The sequence below is a fragment of the Callithrix jacchus genome, chromosome 1, assembly GCF_049354715.1.
Source record: "Callithrix jacchus isolate 240 chromosome 1, calJac240_pri, whole genome shotgun sequence".
In the NCBI taxonomy this organism is placed as follows: Eukaryota; Metazoa; Chordata; class Mammalia; order Primates; family Cebidae; genus Callithrix; species Callithrix jacchus.
In genome coordinates this window covers 181,159,394-181,180,816 of record NC_133502.1, presented here as the reverse complement: position 1 = coordinate 181,180,816, position 21,423 = coordinate 181,159,394, and the positions used below count along the sequence as shown (strand labels likewise).

Here is a 21,423-nt window from a genome sequence, read left to right as displayed (position 1 = left end):
CTGTGACTCTACAAGGTCATCAGGCTAGTGGCAGAACTGGGATTCCAACCAAGGTCGTCAGAATTCTGGTCCTCTGCCCATCCCCAGCACTGCCACCAGCCATCTAAAGTTCCTGCTTATGTTCTGACAGAACTTTCTAAGAGTTGTGGTCACCTGGGCTGAATAATCTCAAAGTTCCCATTCATTTCTGGGACTCTGGTTAACCCTTCATTTTCAGACATTGGCCATATCTAAATATTCTGTCTCCTCTTTCCCATCGTGTACATGACCTTCTGGGCAGTGAAGGCATCGGGGCATCTGTGGTTTCTCAGTTGCCTGTGATCTGCACTGCCTGCCTTTGTGCCTGTCCTTGGCCCAGGGCTCAGAGTTTTGCGCTTCACTAGATCTTGATCTTTGGCACAAAGCTCAGGTCCACTTTTCAGCAGCCTCTGTCTGTGTCCTCAGAACCCCTCCCAGGAATGCCGCTGTGATTCCCATGATTCTCACTGCCACAGCAGGCCTCTCCTGGAGCAGAGTGTCTTCTGGGGCTCTGGTAGTTTCACAGAAGCTAGACTTGGTTGGATCCTAAGAAATCACAGGCCGGGCGCGGTGGCTCAAGCCTGTAATCCCAGCACTTTGGGAGGCCGAGGCGGGTGGATCACGAGGTCAAGAGATCGAGACCATCCTGGTCAACATGGTGAAACCCCGTCTCTACTAAAAATACAAAAAATTAGCTGGGCATGGTGGCGCATGCCTGTAATCCCAGCTACTCAGGAGGCTGAGGCAGGAGAATTGCCTGAATCCAGGAGGCGGAGGTTGCGGTGAGCCAAGATCGCACCATTGCACTCCAGCCTGGGCAACAAGAGCAAAACTCCATCTCAAAAAAAACGAAAAAAAAAAAAAAAAGAAAAGAAATCACAAAGAAGGGGCATCCCTAAATCAGCCGGTCTGCCAGTGTCCTTCTCTGCTAGAGAAAAGCCCAGAGGTTAGAAGAGTCTCAATACAGTTCCTTTTCCTCACTGACTGTAAAAGGTAGGGTAGAGTCCTCCCTGGGTCATCCCACACCAAGGCAAAGTTGGCATGGCATCTTGCGCCAGCTTATTTACCTCAGCTCCTTTGTGTACAAGCATACAGAGGGCCCTCTTGTCACATCCCCCAGGAGTTGCCTGTTACCCTCACTGCCACCTGAGAGCCGCCAAAACCCTAGAGACATTGCCACCTTTCCGTCATCCATGGAGTCAGGCACAGGTTTAGAGGCTCAGCCCTGAGCCTCCCGACATCATCACTGTCTCCTGTGTTCACTGAGAGCCCAGGCTTTTCTTCCCATCTGGGGGACTTGCGTCCTCAGCAGAGACCTTCAGGATCTAGCCGTGGCCCTGGGACATTCACTTATAAGCCGCATTGTTCAGATTACAGGAGTACACTTGGCCAGTCCTCGATCTGTCTGTGTTTTAACTATACTTCACCCTCAGCAAATATCAAACCAACTAAAAGCCAAAAGGCAGAGAGGTTTTTGATGAGTAGAAATTAAAATCCTGTGGCATTTCACTATCAGACAAAGTTCTACCATTTGCTTTTGTTTCCCCTTAGAGTGAATATACTGTTATTTTCGAATTCTAAAAATAATGCATGCTCATTGTAAAACTAACTCCAGGACCTAGAGAAAAGCTCAAAAATTACCCATGAGCCCACAATTCAAGTTAACCCTGTTGTGCTTCATATATTTTTCAGACTTTGTACATGCACATACAGACATATGGATTTATGTGTATTAAAAACATTTTATGCAGGGAACTTGCCCCTTGTTTTGAAAACTGTAGTATGGTGGCAGAGTGCTGTGGTTCAACTCTTTGAAGTCACATTTCCTGAGTTCAGATTCCAGCTCTTGCGTTATTGGTTTGTGGCCCTGGACAAATTATCTCTCTGTGCCTCAGTTTCCTTACGAGGAAGTGGAGATACTAGTGGTACCTGTTTCAGGTGATTGTTGGAAAAGTGAGTGAGTTAAATGCCTATGTCGTGTAACCAGTTTGGATGTCTTTGATTTGACCTGTTTTATATTTAAATCTATTAACAACCCATGTAATTGGCATTTGCTTAAATGTTTTTATCTATTTGTAGAGCCCATTAAGGGCACCGTTGTGGTCATTGCTGCTCTCCAGACATAGCCTGCAGGAAGTGTTCTAGAGGAGCATTTCAAAACCTTGGGGAAATGATGTACTGTTCAGTGACTGTCGTGGATGACCAGATAACTCTTAGGAAGAAATGGTTAATTTCTTTATTAATCAAAATAAAACTTAGATGGAATTAAAGCCGTAGTAAGCTAGATAAAAATATCCTTTAATATTTTTGAAATCCTAGGATGAAGACTTTTCCAAACATGACCCTAAAGCCATAAAATGTGAAACTATTGATAGACTTAACAGTATGTAAGTAAAATTTAAACTCTGCCCTATAAAAGAGTACCATTAACAGAAGAAGTACAATGGCTTTTTACCTAGAAAGATCATTCTGAGAATTTAATGATAAAGTTGGGAAAAGGCCCTGCGATCTCTCCTCTCCAGCGGTCACTGTAACAGGGTATATTGATTTACTAATTAGGCTGTGCTTTCACCTTATTGGCGGTGCAAGTGGCATCTGCCTGTCCTGCTGAGTGATCCAGCCTGGTAACTGAGGCGGGGTTTATTCAGCCTTCACTACAAGGGAGTTCCCTGTGGTTAGATAAACTGATCTGTTGCTTGGTAACTACAGGATTACTATGGTGGATGCTCACGAAGCCCATTGGAGAGGGGTACGGGTATTTGGAGGGCAAGGAGGGCGAGAAAGTTGGCAGGTTCCCGGGAGCACTGCAGCTTGGCAGAAGGAGGAATTGAGTACCCATCGCATGCTTGGGTTTAGAGCAGTTCGTCTTCCCATCTGTACTTTGCCTTTTCGGCATTGGGCCTTGGAACAAAGGAAAAGGAGACAGGGAGCTGGCCGAGGGACGGACGGGTTTTGTTGAGGTGGCTCTCGTGACAGCAGGTGAAACCCCTGCAGGGTTGGCCTGAGGTTCTCCCACCTGAGGAAGAGGTCTGGGCTGGAAAATGCCGCCCTCTGCCTGCTTGCTGAACTCCGGAACCTCAGCGAGTGGGCTGCTGGCTTTGCATCCGAAGTCAGAACGTGACGAACTAGCCAGGAAAGGTGGCCATGATAACTGAAGGCGTGTAGGACCCGTCTCCAAGACGGGCTTTCTGACGGCGTCCTTTTCCACCACGTGGGATCTCCTGTTCCCTCTCAGTGGCGCAACGTACACACGAGGAATTGCCTCCTTCCATCCCAGAGCCATGGTGTTTGTGAAGGGACAGGTCTTGAGTAGCTGTGGAAGTGGCCCCGGTGGTGTGTGGGTATCCGCCTGTTGAGTAGGCTGCATTCGTGGGTGTGGGCTTTGGCTCTGTCGGGTGGACAGCAGCCTGGGAGCACGGGCACACTGCCTGAGCACTGGTGCTTGGGAGATGCTCCCACAGCCCACACCACCTCTGTAGGCAATTAGTGTATCAGTCACCCCAATAAGATGCTGGTTTTTTATTTTGCCGTAGCAGTAGCAGGAACTATCATTGAAGTGCTGGAGCTTGTGCTGGGGAGAATATTTTGACTGAAATTTTGCATATTTAGAAACTTAGGTTGTTACATTTGAAATTATACACATTGTGAACCTGGCTTTAAACAAGAGGGAAGGGAAAGTACTCCTTCCTGTCAGACCCTTTTCACTCTGTCACATAACCTGACTAAAAATAAACTACAGGCGCAGGCACTGGCAGCCTTCAGTTTGGAACAAGTTGAGTGCACCCAACCGCAGGCCCTGTCACCCAACAACAGGTCAGCCCTCACGGCTCGGACCTCCTCCAGGGACGCAGGTGCACACAGTCCCCACGGGGTGGATGTCCCATGACGAGGCTTCCTGCTCTTTGGGAGGTGGTGGATGCTATCAGAAGAGTCCTGGCCCAGCTGTCAGGGGCCATAGCACATCCTGGCTCCTGTGTGGCTCTGAGGGAGCTGTGTGGCCTCTCCAGACCTCAGTTTCCTAATATTTAATTGTGCAACCCACATGCCAGCTGCCAGCTGCCACCTTCTTTGTCTTGATTTTATCTAATCCTTACACCTAGGAGTGCCATTCTCAGTGAGGAAACTGAGGCACAGAGCCTGAGTCGCTCTGTGTCCTCGGCTGATGAGTGACAGGTTCCAACCCCAACTTCTCCCTCCTTCACCCCGTGGCTCTTCTGTCTCCCCTCACCACTCCCTACTCAGTCACCTGGCTCCTGCCCCATTGTCCTGCTGAAGTGGTCCTTAGGAGACCACAGAGGACCCCCCACTGTCACATCTCAGCCATTTTCCATCCTTGGTGCAGCTGAGTTCTCCTGCCCCGCCTGACGCTGCAAATCGTTCTCTGTCCTGAGTGTGCCTCTTAGCCTCTGCACTTACCAGCCATGTCTTCCTGGGTCAGGTGACCCTCCTTGAGTTTTTCTGTCCTTGTCTGTAAATGAGGCTAGTAACCAGACCCACCTTGTTGAGTGAGGATTATAGGAGGTCATGTAAGTGAATCATCTCCCACAGGCCCCAGGAAGTCTTCCCTGTGTACTTATCTTCCATTGATCCTGCCCCGATGTGCTCACCCCATACACTCCTGGCCCTTAAATGTTATCTCCTCATCATCCCCTTGTTTCAGATCTTTTTTCCCCCGCAGATGCTGGCTTGAATGTGACTTCCCGTATGTTGCAGTAGAAAACAACACTGTGTGACTGTCACCCTGTCCTCAGGTGTGATTGTAAACAAGTGTTACTGCTTAAACTCAGTTGTAATGGGTTTCTACAAGCTTTCAGTCAGGTTAATAGTTCAGTATTAGTCTTATTTCTAATTCTTGGGTTTTAAAGGCATTCTCTTACATTTATTTTGACCACAGTTTCAGTTCAGTTTATTCTCTGATTACAGCGAAGAAAATGCTGTAAATGTAGTAGCAGAACGTGATGTGTGTCTGTAGGAACTCCATAACACTATATCATCCAGAGACATTGCCATTGTGGAACTGAAGGAATTGCAGCAGGGAAGTGTGGGTTTATTAGGAATTGTTTTATTATTGTTGCTTTGGTTAAAATCCTGTCTTAAGAAACATTACTTCCCACCTCAATTTTCATAACCTTTCTTCTTATGTATAATTGAACATCTACAGATTTCCTCCTCTGATCTTCTGATCCATTGGTAAAATTGCCGTCTTCAAACAGTTATCAGGATTCAACATCTGAAATTGATTTTCAACCTTTGGCATTTTCCAAGTGGCTTAGTGTAGGGAGAGCCCTCCCCCTGATACCCGGGTCTGTGTGGGCTGCAGAAAGCTGCTGGTCTAAACCTAGATGCAGGCATTGACCAGGCTGTGCCCTGGGTTTGGGTTTTCTAGGGTCAGAAATTTGTTTACCAGTTTTTTTCGGTTCATAAAGAGTTATCTGGCTGTCATCCCAGCCTTCGCTGTGGGGCCCAGGAGGGCAGCATAGACTTTGCTGGGCTCTGCTCCCAAGGGCTGAGCCTGAAGCCCTCAGGAGGCCAGTTGCTTTAAGCTGCTTAGGGGTTACTGGGAAGCTGCCTCGAGCTTTCCCTGCTTCGTGTTGTTGAGTGTGATGGTGGGTTTTCCCTGTCCGTCGGCAAACTGCTGTATCATACACCTCATTTGCCATCAGAGCATGAGGGTATATAGTTCTTTTTTCCCCATGAAAACAACACAGAACAAAGCCTCACTTTTAAAAATGCCATGATATTTTGCCACCGTTATGAAAATCTGTCAGTGCTGTATCTAATCTTCTGGTGCATAGAATATCAAAACAAGTACTATGGAAGGGATTGTACTTCTGTTAATACAAAAATGTCAGCTTCACAGTCTCAGAAACAGCTGCTATGAGCCTCTTTCTAAATGGGAAAGAAAAATAATAATAATAATAAAGTTTCTTTTCCCTCTCTGCCGTTACTGTTCTTTCAGGCCTGGCCTCCATAAGAAGACCCAGAGTAAACACAGCCTTGCTGAAATCCTGCGTTCGGAATACTCAAGCGGCATGGAGCCCGGCGTCACCAAGGTCAGACAGCAAAACGCTCCCGGAGAGCCGGGCAGCCAACCCCTGCCGCACAGTCTGCAGCCAACACCCTGCTTTGGCCGTGGGAAAACATTAAAATGGAGAAAAACCCAAAAAGGTTTACTGTGGGACAGCAAGACTTCTCAGAAAGTTTAAAATCTCTCCATGTCTTCGAGTGGATCCTGGAAGCCGTGGGTGGCAGTGGATTGATGTCCTGTTCTTGTCGGAGGAGCCTTGTGAAAAATAACTGCCACCTTTCCCTGAATACCACATCCCCAAGAATCAGAGGGGCCACAGCCCTTCTCCTCTGTGGGAGGCCCTGGAGCCTGATAGAAATCAGTCGGGGGGCAGAGGGGTGGGTCGGCACCACAGAGACTAGCTGGCTCCTGACAGAAGGGGTCTGTGTTTTGTATTGAAACCATTGGTGCCAGGCACTCCCTTCACCCAGGTGCTGACGTGCCGGGGTGAGGCGGCACCCAGGACTTGATGTAAGAGCATCCCTGGCGTTGGCCTGGAAGGGGCGGTTTGCTGCCCTTAACTGCGTTCCGAAGTTTCACAGCGTGACTGCAGCCTGCTCATCGGTGCATACATTGGCGTGAATGTTGTGACAGGGTGTTAAAAACCGGAATTGAATTTGTACGAAAAGAGAATAAGATATTTATCAGTAATTATTTTCTTGATATTGGAATGTACTGTTAAAAAGGACCAAAAGTTTTTGGTTTGGGTAAAAAAATATGAATGTGTTTTCAGGCTCGTGGGCCGTCTTATTTTCTTCTGGAAACACGATGTTGCATTTACATGCGTTGCTCCCTCTTTCATGTCCATGGAAAACTCACTCTCTCAGGCCTAATTGATTTACTGTTGCCTTTTTATTATTTGCCTTTGAAGTCAAAAGGCACCAGCATCCCGAGCTTTCTTTCCCTATCGAATCCCGTCTTATCTTCAAGAAAGGTCTGGGGGTCTTTGTATTGTGACCCAGGCCACAGCTGCCCACCTGCCCCTGAATTGTGTTTTCTGGGAGGTTTGAAGGAGGCCCCCCAGAGCGTGTTGATTTCCCAATAAATGTAAGATTTGGGCACTCACAGAGGGGTCCAGAAAAGAAAGGATTGGAGGCCTCTGCACCCCTGGGCACAGCTCCTGTCCTCCTGGCTGTCTCTCGTCTTCTCACTTTGCTTCTCTGCAATGACTGTGCAGCTCTCTGTGGTCTCCCCAGGATGATTGTTGAGGTACCACTTCAGTAGATCCCCCAGATCCACGACAGGCCTAGACGGCCACAAGAGGGTGGTAAGAGTTGGTAAGGTGGGCCTTCCTGCCAGGACCAGGACAAGGGTTCGCATCCTCACCTCTGTTCTAGATACAGGTGAATGTCAGTAGGTACCCACACCAGCAAGGACTCCTGTGTGAGGGCGAGGAGCCTAGTGAGACCAGATCCTCTGCAGGTGGAAAAATGGGGCCTTCTCAGAGTTGGCTGTCACAGACAAATTAACAGGGAATGTTGGTGACGTTTCTAACAATAAAAACAACAACCCTGCAGCACATGTCACACTGACTGTGGGCAAATCTGCCACCTTTCTTTTATTTTGATGTGTAATGGTTCACATGATTTGGATGAGAAAAGGTGGGATCAAACTTTATAGACAAAACCCAGCTGTGTGAAAAACAGGATTAATGCCAGTGATTGGGGATGATCAAAGAGAAACCTTACTTTTTTTCCCCATAGTAGTCATTCCACTAAAGGGCGAGTTGGCAGAGTTCTGCATCCCTGGGGGGAAAGAGAAGTGCTAGAATCGTGCAGCCTGTGAGTGATGATAATTCTAAGATCAAAACTTACACACTTAATCTGCTAACTCTTAAGGTGAGGGTTTCTTGCCATAGATGCTATGTGGGCCTGTTTCCAAGCAGAATCAATATATTACCCCGGTTAATAAAGAAACATGGATTTAACAGATTTAAGGTTAATATTGTTTAAATTTAAATAACCTTAAAATAAATCTCTTTATGGCTCTTGACAGATTATACATTTCAGGCATCAATTAGGCAAAGCTTTAGCCTAATTCCACTGTACATATTCTAATTTTTGTGTGTATGTGTAATCGTACCTCTTCTTAAAATTTCCCAAACTCACCATGTCTGTATGTCGTAAGCCTGGTTCCCATATTTAAAGCCACGCAGAATTTGGACGTTTAATAGAATGTTGTGGCCTAAAAGCGTTTCCCCCAAGTGGGGCTTGTGGAATATTTTTTTGGAATCCAAAATATCCTCACGTTTGCCGCAGCCTTAGAGGTAGAAGGGCCCCATTCTCAGGCATCGAAGGGCCCCATTCTCAGGCATCGAAGGGCAGAGCGTCCTTAGTGAGAGATTAAGTCAGTGCTAATATGGGGCAGACAGCCCCGTCTACTCCTAGACAAGCAACGAGCCAACCAAATTTCAGCAAAGGACTTTTGTTTAAAAAACAAAGCCCAGTGGGTTACTTTGATTTTTTTTCTTTTCCCCTGGAGTGAAGGGAGGTGAACTTTAGGGAAGAGGGGAAATAAGGAAATAAGACCTTTCGGAGCAGGTGTATCCCAAACTGCCAGGGGCTTCCCCCACTTGGCCCTTCAGCTCTTCAGTACAGTCAGTGGAAGGCATTAAAATCCGACGATTGCTTCGTAGAGACCGGAGTGTAAGGCTTTTCCACTGGAGAAGTTGCCCTGCTTGAAAAGGGCCTTGTTAAACCTCCCCCTTGACTATTATACATTCTCTCTTAATCTGCTCCATAGTAGGAAGAATTCAGAGCAAGGCCTGTCAGTGTGGGGTCAGTGGGGTACCCTTAAAATCAGCTCAAGTTCTCAATTTGCCCCATCCTCAATTTCCCTTGCGACTCAGGGACAGCAGGGAGCTCTAAACTTCTTTTCAACTTTGTTGCCCCCACCCCGTAGAGTGGGCGTTTGTAAGGGGGGATGGATCAGTGGCGGAGTGGGGGAAGATGCCTTCTCAGCCCTCTCCTATTGTCAGGCCTGTTGGGGTCCCACATTCATTCTTTTTTTTTCTTACGTGAGAGCTCGCCCAGCCTCAGGGTTGGGAACAGAAACCAATTTCGCCTTCTAAGTGGATGGAAGGCAGGAGCCCACCTTGCTGTGAAGGTTGTGAAGTTATTATTACAGATGGGATGTGCAGGACAATTTAAAATATTCAAATTATAAACTTGTAGGGAAGCCTTGTTCTTCATTAATGTAAGATATGAAATCGCCTCTGAGGTACAAGGACAATTACATAGTTGAGAATGTGTCTGTGATTTACACTGCCACTGTGTAAATGTGAGGGTGCTTGCTGCAGTCTCTCTCCTTCACTTTCACAAAATGAAAAGCACACCAGTGCAAGTTGTCCTTTGATAGATTTTTAATATGATTTTAAAGAGTTTTGTTTGGTCTCATTCTTATTCAATGAGATTAATTTAAAGCACTTATCCCCTGGGTTTAAGTCAATCCATGTAGGATTTCGGCAGGGTTTGCTGCATGGGGGGTTTTGTTTGCAGGAGGCTGTGAGAGACTCCTTTCCCACTTCATTAACCCTGAGTTGGGGACAGTCTCCCCTCGCCCCCACCAGAGCCAGAGCTGGGGATTTACCAACCCCCATTCACATGCAAAAGAACTCGAAAGCCGAGGGGCTCCTTGACTTAATTAGCTGCTGTGCATTTTGCAAAATTAGAATAATACCCTCGCCATCCCGGGAAAGAAAGCTGCTGTGCGAGGGTGTTTGGGGGTAGGGAGGAAACAGTAGCCGAATGGCTGTGGGTCTGGTGTTGAAGAGGGGTTATAGTCTGAACACGGCCCCCATCTTCAGAGAAACCCCGCCCCCAAACTAGAGGGGCCAAGGCTCGCCGGCCCCCCAAAACTTCCCAGCCCTGAGGGTTGGTGAGCTGCAGGTGGTGTGTGGGAGGGGAGCACCTGCGCCCACCTCCCCAGAGAGGGAACAGTCTCAGGTGACCGTGGCCCTTTGAACATGAACTGGAAGTCTGGAGTCTGACTCGGGACTTAAACCCCTCTCCCCTGAGATGCTAGAGCCGCGGCCTGGGGCAGCCAGAAGAGATGGGGCAGACGCTGGGATCTGGCTCCCCTCTGGGTCTCATTTCCAACCTACTCCCGGGGTACAGGGGAGGTGAGAAGATGTGGGAGTTGGGGGGTTACCCGACGTGGCGTCTGGTTCGCAGCGAAGGCGCGCGGAGCCCTGCCTGGTGCAGGAGGCCCGGAGGCCGGAGCCGCGTTGGCGCCCGCGAGCGTCGGGAGCCCGAGCGCGGCCGGGTGCGCGGAGGAGGGTGGGAGTGATGGGGGAAGCGCCTCGGAGCCCATCTGTCGGCCCGCGCCCGGCAGGCCGGTCACCAGCTGCCGGGGCCCTTGACGCGGCCAGATGAGTCGGCTCGACAAGGGCCCCTCAGCCCGGCCCGCAGCCGACCGAGGCCCTTCGCGGACCCCCGCCTCTTCCGCCACGGACCCCCGCCCCGGCCCAGGGGATCGTCTGGGAGCCGGGAGGAACCAGATGGAGCCGAGGAGGAGGAGGGGAGGAACGGGCTTGCCTCGCTGTAGAGATGGGAAGACTGAGGCCAGGGAGGGGAGAGCCCGGCCCCAGCGAGTCTCGTCGGGGCCCCCCCGCAGGTCCACTGCACCGGGGAAGAAAAGGGGGACAAGAATGTTTTGTTATTGAGAATGGAAGGAAACCGAGTCCCCAGGAGAGGGATGGGAGATGGGTTGAGTGCAGACCGAGCGACGGGAGCGCGGACAGGCGCCTGGTCATTTGTAAGAAGTTTATTTCGACATTTAAAAAAGAGAGAACCCGAGAGGCCTGGCTGCCCCCGGACCGGGGCTGAGGCTGGGGGCTGGGGTCGGGGTGGGTGGGCAAGCACCCTCGGCCCTTTCCTGCCCCGCCTGGGAGAGGGGAGGGCACAGGCCACAGACTCACTAATCCACGGACACGGTCACGGGCTCATAGGTCACGAATAAATAACTTCATATACACTTTGCACACGGTATGTACAGCTCAGCCGCCGGCCCAGGCGCTGGAGGGGCAGGGAGACGGGACGGGGCTCCGCACTCCCCTTCTCTCCCTGGCAGGGGCGCGGGGAGATGGGCTGTTCTCCTGGAGCGTGGAAGGCGCGTGGGAGAGAGCGAAGCCTGGGAATCAGCCGCACCCGCTCCTGGGCAGAAAGGGGCGCCTAGGGGAGCAGGCGGAGACTGGGGGCGGGGAGGGGCAGAGACGCGTAGGTACACTCGGCGGGTGGGGGTGGCTCGCGGAGGCAGCGGCCGCGAAAGAGGACGCCGAGGGGGCTGGGGAGACGCAGTCGGGGGTCCGGGCCTCAGTGGACTTGGCATTTGGCCCTTCAGGGGACACTGGGCTGGGGCGCCAGGGAGGGCCGGGCAGGGCCCCTTCCCGGGAAGGGGCGTCGAACCCGCGCCCTCCGAAAGGAGGGCAGAAGGGGCCGCGCCAAGCCCCCGGTAGGAGGCCCCGGAGCGGGCGGGCGCCTCATCGAGGCTGCGCGGCGCGCGGGAGGACGCCGGCGAGCGGGGGCAGCGGCGGGGGCGGCTCGCTGGCGCCCTGGAGTCCGTGGATGAGGATGCGGGGCACCAGAGGTCTCTGGAGAGCGGGCGGAGGCGCGCTGGGGCCGCGGTACAGGTAGAGCGCCGCGCCGGGGTCCAGGTTGGAAACCAGACTCTGCGGGTAGAAATAAGGCGACGGGAACATCCGCTGGAGCGCTGAGTAATTGCCTGCCTCCGCCAGCAGCTCCAACCCGACGGCCGTCTGTCGCTTCCATTTAGTCCTGGGGGCCGAAATAAACGCGTATAGCGGGGATCAGGACTAGGGCATCCGGCGACCCCAGCCCCTCCCCACTGCTTGGCCCAGAGAGCCTGCAGGGAGGCCAAAAGGGATCATACTCATTTGTAAAGAAATAACACCATCACACGCCTTACACGAATCCTCTCCTTTTGTCTTCCACCGGCCTTCCATGGCTCTTATCCCATTTTACAGAGAGGAAAACTGAGATCTGGGCGGGTTTTCAAGAAGGCCTCAAAAGCGGAGGAGCCCGGGTTTTAAGCCCTGCTGTCTGACCCCAAACCCCCTCTCTAACTGCTCCTTACCCTCCCCAGGAGATCGCAGAAGGAACTTTTGGAGCTGCATAGGGGAGCTCCTCCCTGCACGTGCCTCTTTATGTAGGTGGGATCACCCTGGAGAGGGCTGCGGGGATCCAGGGGCTCTGGTCAGGGAAGGGGATGTTGTTGATTCCTCTGCAGGCTGGCCAGGCTGCAAGCTAGCAGAAGGCCTGAAATGGCAACTGGAGAGGATGCACTCCCGGCTTGTGCACTCTGCCGCCCTCTGAACCCAGGTCCAAGTCCTGGGGCAAGCCCTGCCCACTGTCTGGCCCTAAAGTCCAGAGGCCTTGGCCAGCCAATGAGTTTGGAGAAAGCAGGCCTGGACCCCAGGCCCACCTGCCAGGTGAGGCTAGGTGGACCAGCCAGGGTCCCACTAAGGTGGGCTCAGCCACACCAGCCCTGTTTCCCTCCCTGAATTATTCATCATCATCATAATTGTGTAATTACTGTAACAGGTCTTAATTATTGATGCCCGGAGCAGTAATCAGTATTCATTATTAATGGGGTGATGTGTTCTGAGGCTTGTTTATGAAAAGCACCATTCCTGCCTCTGCTAAGAACATGCGAGTGACTGTGGGGCTAAGTGTGAGTGCGTGTGTGACTAAGTTGCATCGATGTGTGCATCGGTGTGTCACTATTTGGTTGTGTGGATGCATGTGTGTCTTGTACATGTGCATCTAAGTCTGGTGAGTGTGTTCAGGAGGGAAATTAGGAAACAGGTTCAAGTCCAGTGCCCCAACACCAACTTCCCAGTCACCCTGTCCCCAAGGAGCAAGGCTTGGCCAATTTCCCGCTCAGGTTTTGGGATCGGTAAGCCTGCGAGGCCTGAAGAGACTCGCGGAAGCTCAGAGGCCACTGTGGCAGCTGCCCGGTCTGGGACAGGCTTTAATACCCCAAGGGCCACTGCCTGGCTGTCCTCTTCACAGGCTTCCTGGGAGCGAGACTGTTACCCCTCCCGGGTCCTGGGGCTTCCGAGACCCAGGCCGGTTCAGGTGGAGGCTCCAGGCAGACTCCCACCCTCCGACTGAGCGAAGGCAGGACTTGGATCTCCAGTGGCCTATGTGTCTGTTCACTCGCCCTGGGGAGGGCTGACTGGACACTGGAGACCAAATGTAGTCTCATTTCTAGCCCTCACTATGGGACTTCGGGCAAGGCCTTCTCCCCTTAGGGCCTCAGTTTCCCCACTTTTACAGAATGGGGGAGGCTCAGGGGCCCTCCCTTAGCACCAAACTGTAGACTGGCCCCCTCCTGGAGCTGTGAGAAAAGGGGAAGTTCCCTTTCCGTCCCCACTCCCGCAGCCGGGCCTCACCTGCGGTTCTGGTACCAGGTCTTGACCTGCGTGTCAGTGAGGTTGAGCGAGGCCGCGAGCTCCATGCGGTCCTGCACGCTCAGGTACTTCTGCCGCTCGAAGCTGCGCTCTAGCTGAGCCAGCTGATGGTCGGTGAAGGCCGTGCGCGCCTTGCGTGGCTTTTTCAGGCGCACCGGGGGACTGTCCCTGGAGCTGGAGATCTCGCGGTCGCCCTCCTCCTTCACTGGGGACACAGCGGCAGGTCAGGGCCCGGCCTCCAGGCCGCCGCCGACCCCCTCCCGCTCCTGCCTGCGGCGTTTGTGTAACCGCAGCTTCAGACTACCGTGGTTCCATGACACTCAAGCTCACGGGGGCCTCTCGGAGCCGGGACCTCTGGGGCCCCAGGAACAGGACATGAACCCTGACTACAGAGGACTAAGGAGGGAGCGCCCGAGACCGAGACCCCCGGGAGAAAGAACCCGAAGCTGGCGAGAACTCCAGTCCCTGCGCGGTACTCTGCGCTGCGCCCGCGCTCCCTGGAGGGATAAACGGAGCCGCGGCGATGGAACCGGACCCAGCCTGCCAGAGTAGGGAAGGAGACCGGGGTTTCTGTCGGAGTGGGCTCCGCGTCTGGGTCCCAATTTCCCTGGCTGCAGCCGTGACAGGAAGGGAGGAAGCCGAAGGCTGGGGTCTGGGGAGAGAAATCTGCGTGGAGGGACAAAAACCTGCTCTCCCCGGGGCCACTCTTTGTCCTGACGGACAGATCCTTGTGCCCCGCCTGGCGTTGCCCCCCAGTGGATACGAATTCGTAGTGATTATTTCTCCTGGCACTTGCAACTTACACAGGGCGCTGGGCGGAAGGAGCCGGGTCTGAGAGTGCGGAGCACTTGGCGGAATAAGCGACTGTGCCACCCGCTTGCCCCTTGGGCGCAGCGCGCATTGCCCAGGGCTGCGTTTCGTTGTCATTACATTGCCCACTACATTGCTCCTGCTACACCTGCGTGGCATCGTGTGTTAACACCCCACAGTGGGGACAGAACTGCAACGGAGTCCCAGTTCCTGAGGTCGAAAGATAGACCTCACACGGGTAGTTTCTATATCCCAAACACTTTTGATCGGCTTTGACTGCACAGAAAACACTTAATCGAACAAGCTCAATGCTCACTCTTGTCTTCCTAAAACCATTATGTAATCAACTAAACCACTTCCCCAAAATTGGCGGCTCAGCCTGGGGCTTTCCCCTAACCTGCTCCTTTTTATCTATTTTCCCAACCTACTCCCTTTTCTCTCTCTCTCTCTCTCTCTCTCTCTCTTTTTTATGGTGAGTTTCATTGTGCGTGGCGTTTGCAGTGACAGGGTTCAGCTGAATGCAAGGTGATTTCTCTCTGTAGGAAACAATAATCCCGTTAATTGAGCCACTAGGGATGGAGACTTTTCACTGGAAAGGCAGTGCTTCGCTGCAAGGAGGGCCCCGGCATCTAGCCGGGTGAGCCGGGAGAGCACACGGAAGAAACGGCAGGCTAAGACTTCCCACCTACCTCTTCCAGGCTGGAACCAGGCTCTCCCTGCCCTGTGGGCTTCCCATATTTGAGCATGGCCACTGTCAGGAGGTGGTGATGTATTGGGATGAAGGGACATGAGTCCTGTCTGTGCAGACACTTTAAATAGGTTTGAGGAAGACATCATCCACATCTCAAATTTGATATCGTAGAACTGTTACTTTTTGACCTAATTTCCTGCACTACTTAACGAAAATCCCCCACTTCTCAAGGACGAGGTCTGTGTTGGGGGTCGGGAGGTGTTGAGTTTGTGGTGTCAGGAAGAATGGGACAGCTGATAGGGCTTTTCTTCTATTCCTCCTCTAGCGCGGACTGGAGGCTTTGGGTGCACGTTCTGTGCCCGCTGTGCCTTGGCCTCCTCCCGGATAGGCTCAGCCCAGGGGGCCCTGGCTTCCCAGACTCTGGTCTAGAGGCTACTACATCTCAGTATCCTCAAGTTCCAGGCCCATCCACCGACCCTGCCTGCTGGGAACAAAACTCTGCTGTGGGTTCTTCATGGACTTTGGATCCTGCCGCTAGTGTCGCCGTCCGCCTTACTTCAAAGCCGAGTTTCGGCTTCTTTAAATATTATTGAAGGAATATTGTTTGAGGAGCCTTTGATAGCTGAAACTTGGGATGAGGCTGACCTTCCTCTGTGTCCTCCTTAAAGGAAATGACTCAGCTTGAAAGGCAGCAGGAGAGTGGACCAGCTTAAATGCCCACGGACTGGCTCCAGGTGTCTGTTTCTCAGCTCTGAAAAAGTCCCCTCCACGTTTGAGAAACGCTCCAGACAAGGCCTCTTGGTCTTGCCCTGCTTTCTTTACTAGGTGCAAAGGCAGCAGCACCTGCCGTGGGGCTTGGGCAAGACCTTCTACCCCTTTCCGCTCCAAACCTATTTAAGTGATATGTAGACAGCCGGCCCTCATCATCTCCCGATCAGATATCCTCAGAGACAGGAGAAGAAAATTGACGTTCAAATTATCTTAAACGAAATCCCTACTCAAAATCTTTCCTGGGGGCACAGAAATAAGAGGAGGCAAGGGCCAAACTGTTTTACCACCGCCAGTTCCAGCCGTTAGCTGGAACACTTAATTGAACAAGTGTGGAGATTCATCCCCTTTGCTCTAACTAAAGAGGGGCCGTTCTTGTTGCAATGGTAAATAAGAGCCATGATGTTATGAATATATATTTACATTGACGTCCCCTCCCTCCTCCTCCCCCTTCCCCCTTGCCAGTCTCTCTCCAGGGTAAGTTTTCTTTGCCTTTCTAAGCAGGTCCCCAGGGAGGAGCAATGGCCACTGGGCCCAGGTGCCGGCCTGTGGGCACCCACATGCCTCTGGATCTCCTCCTGGCTGCTCCATTAAACCTGCCTATTTTCCAGGCATGGTCAGCGCAACCTGGCTGAAGGAGGCTACGCCATTTGTGTGGAGGAAATCAAGAAAATGGGATGGGCAACAGGACCGGCTGGTTTAGGTTTGGAGTCAGGACATATCCACAAACGATTTATTGGTTTCGAGGAGAGTGTTAAATGAGCCTTCCTAAATTTTTGTGAAGAATTGGTCCAAATAGGGACCAGGAGTTACAGGTGATTGGAGAGGTAGGGCAAGACAATAAAGAAGTTGCCCTTAAGGGAAATTTTGTCTCTTGAAAAGATTTCTGGGAATCAATTATATGCTTGAAAAAGCTCTGAACAGCCTCTGCCCACTCCCAGTGTTCTGCTAGATGGGGATGCAGGGCCGTCTCCTATAAAGCCCTCATACTCCTCCTCACCTTCTGCCCCTTGATGTCTTCCTTAGAAAGAACTTTGTGCCTCTGGCTTTGAGAAACAGCTAAAGTGGAGGTAGTGGCTGGGGGTCAGAAACAAAATTAAAGCATTCTTTTTTTCCTCCTTCCCTTTCTCTTCTTCCTTCCTTCCTTTGGGGCCCTTCCTTCCTTCCTTCCTTCCTTCCTTCCTTCCTTCCTTCCTTCCTTCCTTCTTGCCTTCCTTCCTTTTAACCCTGATCTCATCTCCTTGGTTAAGATGGTATGAAAATGGAATTAACACAACAAAGATTCACAGAGGTGAAAAGAAAAGTGGAAGGGCAACAACCCCAGTGTAACAGGAGACAGGGCTGGTTACTCAGGAATCCCTGGAGCTTGCACAAAACCTGGAGTTGGTTGTTCAAGGCACTTAAAATCAAATTCAATGAGAGTCGTTGAGGGTGGGGGTGCCGGGTACTCTCCTATCCGCCAGCCCCCCTGACCTGCTCCCAGGAAGCTGCCTGGCTGAGCTTTCTGCTTTGAAGTGAGTGCCTCTTTTCATGACTCACAGGACCCAGATCACACTGGGCCCATTGGGAGGAAAAGCTCAGTTTCTCTTCCTGTCTGGAAATGTAGATTAAAAGGAAGAAAATTCTGACTGTTCTTAAAGCTCCAGCTGAAATTTTTCTGCTGTATTTTCACTCTTATAAAGCAGAAGACTTTGGGACTTCCATTGCTTCTGCAAGGTTTATTCCTAGAGAGCTACTGGCCTGATTAGAACCTGCTCCTGTCCACCAGCACTGCTGGAAGGGCAGGGGTCCCAGACAAAGTTTAGAAAGTTTGCTTTGTGCATTTTGGGGGATCTCTCCTTGGGCACACAGTATCCCTCCCCTGCCCCCACTCTCTCCACCAGACTCTTTGTTGCTCAAAGGCATAACCTCAGGACTGGCTGAAAGGTTCGAAGAAGACCCACTGCTCAATCTGAGCCCTGGGGGAGACCCCAGGTGAGTGAGTGCATGTCTCACCCTGTGCACTCATTTTAAATGCCAGTTTGTAAATACATAACATTCCCCCAAGTTTTCACCTCCTGCTTTCTTACCTTTATACTCTGAGTCCGACGAGGCGTTGCTGCCACTTTTGTCCAGCTTGTCTCTAAAGTCCTCCCCAGCCTTGGCCGCAAGGCGGCCCCCAGGCTCAGGGGCTGCCTGCTGCCCGCTGCTAGAGTAGGGTGCACAGGCCGCTAGTGGTTTGCAGTCGGCAAGGATGTCCCTGATCAGAAAGGAGGAGGTGACGGTGCGCGACTGGGCCGGAGCTGAGAGCTGCCCGGGCTGCAGGTGGGAGTCCAAACCTGGGCCGGATGCCCCGCCAGGCCGTGGGGTGCCCGTCTCCAGACAGTCCCTTCCTGGAGAGGCTGGCGAAGAGCATTCACTGCTGCTCTCTGAGCGTGGACTCAGCTCCAGGGGCGAACGGCAGTCCCCGAGCAAGGGGTCCCCCTTGGGAAGGGCGGGGCTGCCAGCGCGGTGGGAGAGAATGGAGTCGATCCCAAAGCCATTGGAGCCTTCCATAGCCAAGCTGCGACCTGTCCTCCTCAAAAGCTCCCCACCCACCCCCAACCCCAGCCGCCGCTGCCCCTGCCCCTAGCTGCGGGCTGGCATGGGGAAGGCGGGCAGGGAGCCTGCGGGCACCTTGGACGGAGTTCAGCCTTGGGGGAGCCGGGGAGCTCTGGGCCAACCTCCTCTGCGCATTAGATCCAAAAGGGCTCAGTGCGTCTTCTGCAGCATCGCGCGGAGCCGCCGAGCCGAGGGGGGGTGGTGGGAGTGTCAGGGAGGAATGGGAGGGAGGGCGCGCCAAGTTGGGAAGAGCAAAGGGGGAGACGGACGGCCCGAGGGCCCCCTTGGCGCAGAAGAAACGCGAGGATGTTGGAATCTAAATAAAGAATGGCTTTTTAAAAATCCAAACCGCACGCTTCTTCCCGGCAAGCGGTGGCAGAGCGCAGCGAGGTCAGCACCGCGGATAGCTGCGGGCCCCGGCCGAGCTAGCAACCCGCGGAACGAAGCGCACCTGGCGGCATCAGCACCGCGGAGAGCGGCGGCGGCTGCTGCCCGCGGCTCATGACGCTCCACCTGGCCGGGGAGGTCCTCTCTCCGCGCCCTCGCCGCTCCGGGGGCCCGTCAGCACCGTGGACAGCGCCTCCCCTGCTCCTTGGCGGCAGCTCTCCACCGGTCCGCGCTCGCCTTCTCCGCCCCCACTTCCTTTAAAAAATGAACTTGTGTCACTTTTACTTTGGGTCTGGTTTTTTTTTTGTTTCTTTCTTTTTTTTTTTTTCGTTGTGTTGTGTTTTTTTTAAAGGGGACTCGCCCACGTGTCCCCGGAGTGATGACGCTGATTGGCTCTGGCCGATTTTGGGGGTGATGTCACGGCTCCGCAAGCCGCTGCCCGATTCCCTTTCAGTTTGATTAAAAGAGACACTGAATTAATTACAGCACAGACCCAACTGTTTACCGGCGATTTCCACACGGTTTGCTTTCATTAGGCCGGTGACGAAGCTCCTAATGAGGGTGATTAGCCGAGGGGGGTACGGCTGGCTGGGAGGGGGCCTGAGCCGGCTGCCGCTGCGGTGGGCTGGGATGTACGCTGGGCTTTTTTAGTGCTCCCCGACCCTTTCCCACAATTATCCAAATTATTCGTCCGAAGGTCTGTCTGGATCCTTTTTCTTCCTCCAGCAGCAGAAAGGGACTAAACCCAGCGGAGAAAGAAGTGTGTGTGTGTGTGTGTGTGTGTGTGTGTGTGTGTATTCGCACGCGCCAAGAACCCCTTTTCTAGTCTGGGGAAGAAAATTCAAGTTATGTTGTTTGGGGCCTTTCTGTTGGGCTCTCGGTGTTTCCCCTGTAGGAAAATTTGCAGTCCTGTCTCTCTGCCCTCTTGGGACCCTGTGGGCCTGGAGGGGATGGGAAAGCCAGGTGTCTGCCCGGGAAGTGACCAGAACGATGGCTTCACTTCAGGGCGAGGTTGGAGGACTCGGGAAGATGGTGTCTGGGGCGTTAGGGAGACCTCGAGAAATCCGTGTGGCCCAAGGGAGGCAGCGCAAGGGACAAAGGAAATAGTAACTCCCCCCACCCCCCCGCTGATGGCCTCTCCCATGGGCACCTCCTGGGGGGCTGGTGCTGTTGTACCTCTGAACAGGACCCACGCTAGAGCTTCCGAGTGCGAGTGTAGACGCCTGCTAACGGCTTCTGATTCCACTCAGAGCCAGAGCTCGTCCAGGGATGCATTTTCAAGGCAGCTCTAGAAACGTGGCCTTTTCATTGTGAATCAGGTGCCCCCTCACCCTTCCCGTCCCATCACGGGCTCCAGTTCAGCGCCTTTCTAGGGTCGGCCCCGGGTGTTGGAGCCCAGGACCGCTGGCAGATCCGAAGTGTGTCCCGGGCTTGGATCCTCTCCGCACAGCCCCAGGGATCGCAACCCGGGTCTGCGGCTAAAGGGCCGACAGAGTGGAATCCGAACGCCTGCATCGAGGCCGGGCGGGTCAGAGGCGCCGTTTTCCCGCCGCACCCCCAGGAAGCCAGGCCTTTCCAGCCCTGCCCGTGCGCCCCTTCCACCACCCCAACCCCCAGGAAACTACACCGGCCCCGACGTCGGGCTCAGCGTCCGAGACCGCAGCAAATCGTGAGGCACCCGCATGCCCCCCTAAACCCAAAATTCTCCGGGGGGGCAGCCCCGCGCGGTCGGGTGGAGCAAAAACTTTCTCTTCCCTCGGGCTAGGTCTGCGGTGGCCTCGGGCCCAGCTCCCCGCGCTCTCCCCCTGTGCCCGCCGGCAGATTGGAAGCGGCCCCGCCGCCGGCCGGGACTGGGGTAAGGACGGGCGGCTCCCGGGGGACTGTGGCCCGGCTCGGCTGCAAGCTGTCGGTGAGACGGGAGGGCGGGAGGCCCAGGCCCAGGCCCGGGAGTGGGCGCCTCCCGCGGCGGGCCGGGCCGGGCCGGCAGCTTATCTCAGTTTGGTGGATGGGGAGGGCACCATAAATCAAGAGGACAGCGGGCTGCCCTGGCTCTTCCAGGCCAGCCCCCAGCTTGGCCTCGCTCCTGCCCTGGGCGTCTCTGGAGACCCCACTTCCCTCCCCATCGGCCACTCCACCTCCTGTTTCCAGGCCTGCGCCGGCATCCCCGGAGGAATCTCATCGTCCCTGGAGTACCGAGGTTCTCACTGAAAACGACGGCGAGCCCCCTCCGCCCCACGACCCGCCTGTCAGCCAGGGCGATGCCCCTGGCGAAGCATCCACGGGACAGCCTGGTTCCCAGAGCGTCTGCATCCTCCTCTGTCCTCCTCTGCCCCGGGCAGTACCTAGCCGCCCCTCCCCAAGGCGACCAGCAGCTGGCAACGCCAGGGCCTTTTCTGGCCTTTGGCTCTTGGGTTGGGGTTTGGATCCCGGACCCAGCGAAGACAGCGAAGCCTCGGAGCGAGGGGAGCTGCGATCGATTGAGAGCGGCCGGCAGTGAGGGTGGCTCCAGTCTCTCCTGGTGGGAAAGAACAGCCAAGCTGGACCTCCTGCCGCCCCAGCCGATTTTGCCCGACTTCTTGGAGCCCAAGAATATTAGCGGGTTGTTAGTTCCCTATCATTAGTATTAAGTTACCGGCATCTATCATCATCTAAAATGTGCGGTGCGATTTA

The 21,423-nt window shown here is 53.5% G+C and overlaps 2 protein-coding genes across 10 annotated transcripts in view; one reads left to right on the top strand and one right to left on the bottom strand.

Annotated features, from left to right (window-relative positions):
- Positions 1 to 6,811, top strand: part of DDX31 (DEAD-box helicase 31) — a 76,941-nt gene extending 70,130 nt beyond the window's left edge. For all 9 annotated transcript variants that reach the window (XR_013519805.1, XR_013519808.1, XR_013519806.1 and 6 more), the window contains one exon: positions 5,978 to 6,811. Coding sequence is in view for 1 of the 9 variants with exons in the window: in XM_002806535.6 (XP_002806581.4) it covers positions 5,978 to 6,224 (247 nt within the window). In the remaining 8 variants the exon portion in view is untranslated. The remainder of the gene's footprint in view (positions 1 to 5,977) is intronic.
- A 4,023-nt stretch (positions 6,812 to 10,834) lies between these two features.
- Positions 10,835 to 19,030, bottom strand: BARHL1 (BarH like homeobox 1). Its single transcript, XM_002743419.6, has 3 exons — positions 17,856 to 19,030; positions 13,500 to 13,722; positions 10,835 to 11,859 (listed from the first exon to the last, which is right to left on the bottom strand). The coding sequence occupies exons 1-3, from the start codon at positions 18,319 to 18,321 to the stop codon at positions 11,565 to 11,567; spliced, it is 984 nt and encodes a 327-aa protein (XP_002743465.1). The 5' UTR covers positions 18,322 to 19,030; the 3' UTR covers positions 10,835 to 11,564.
- Between the last annotated feature and the right edge of the window lie 2,393 nt (positions 19,031 to 21,423).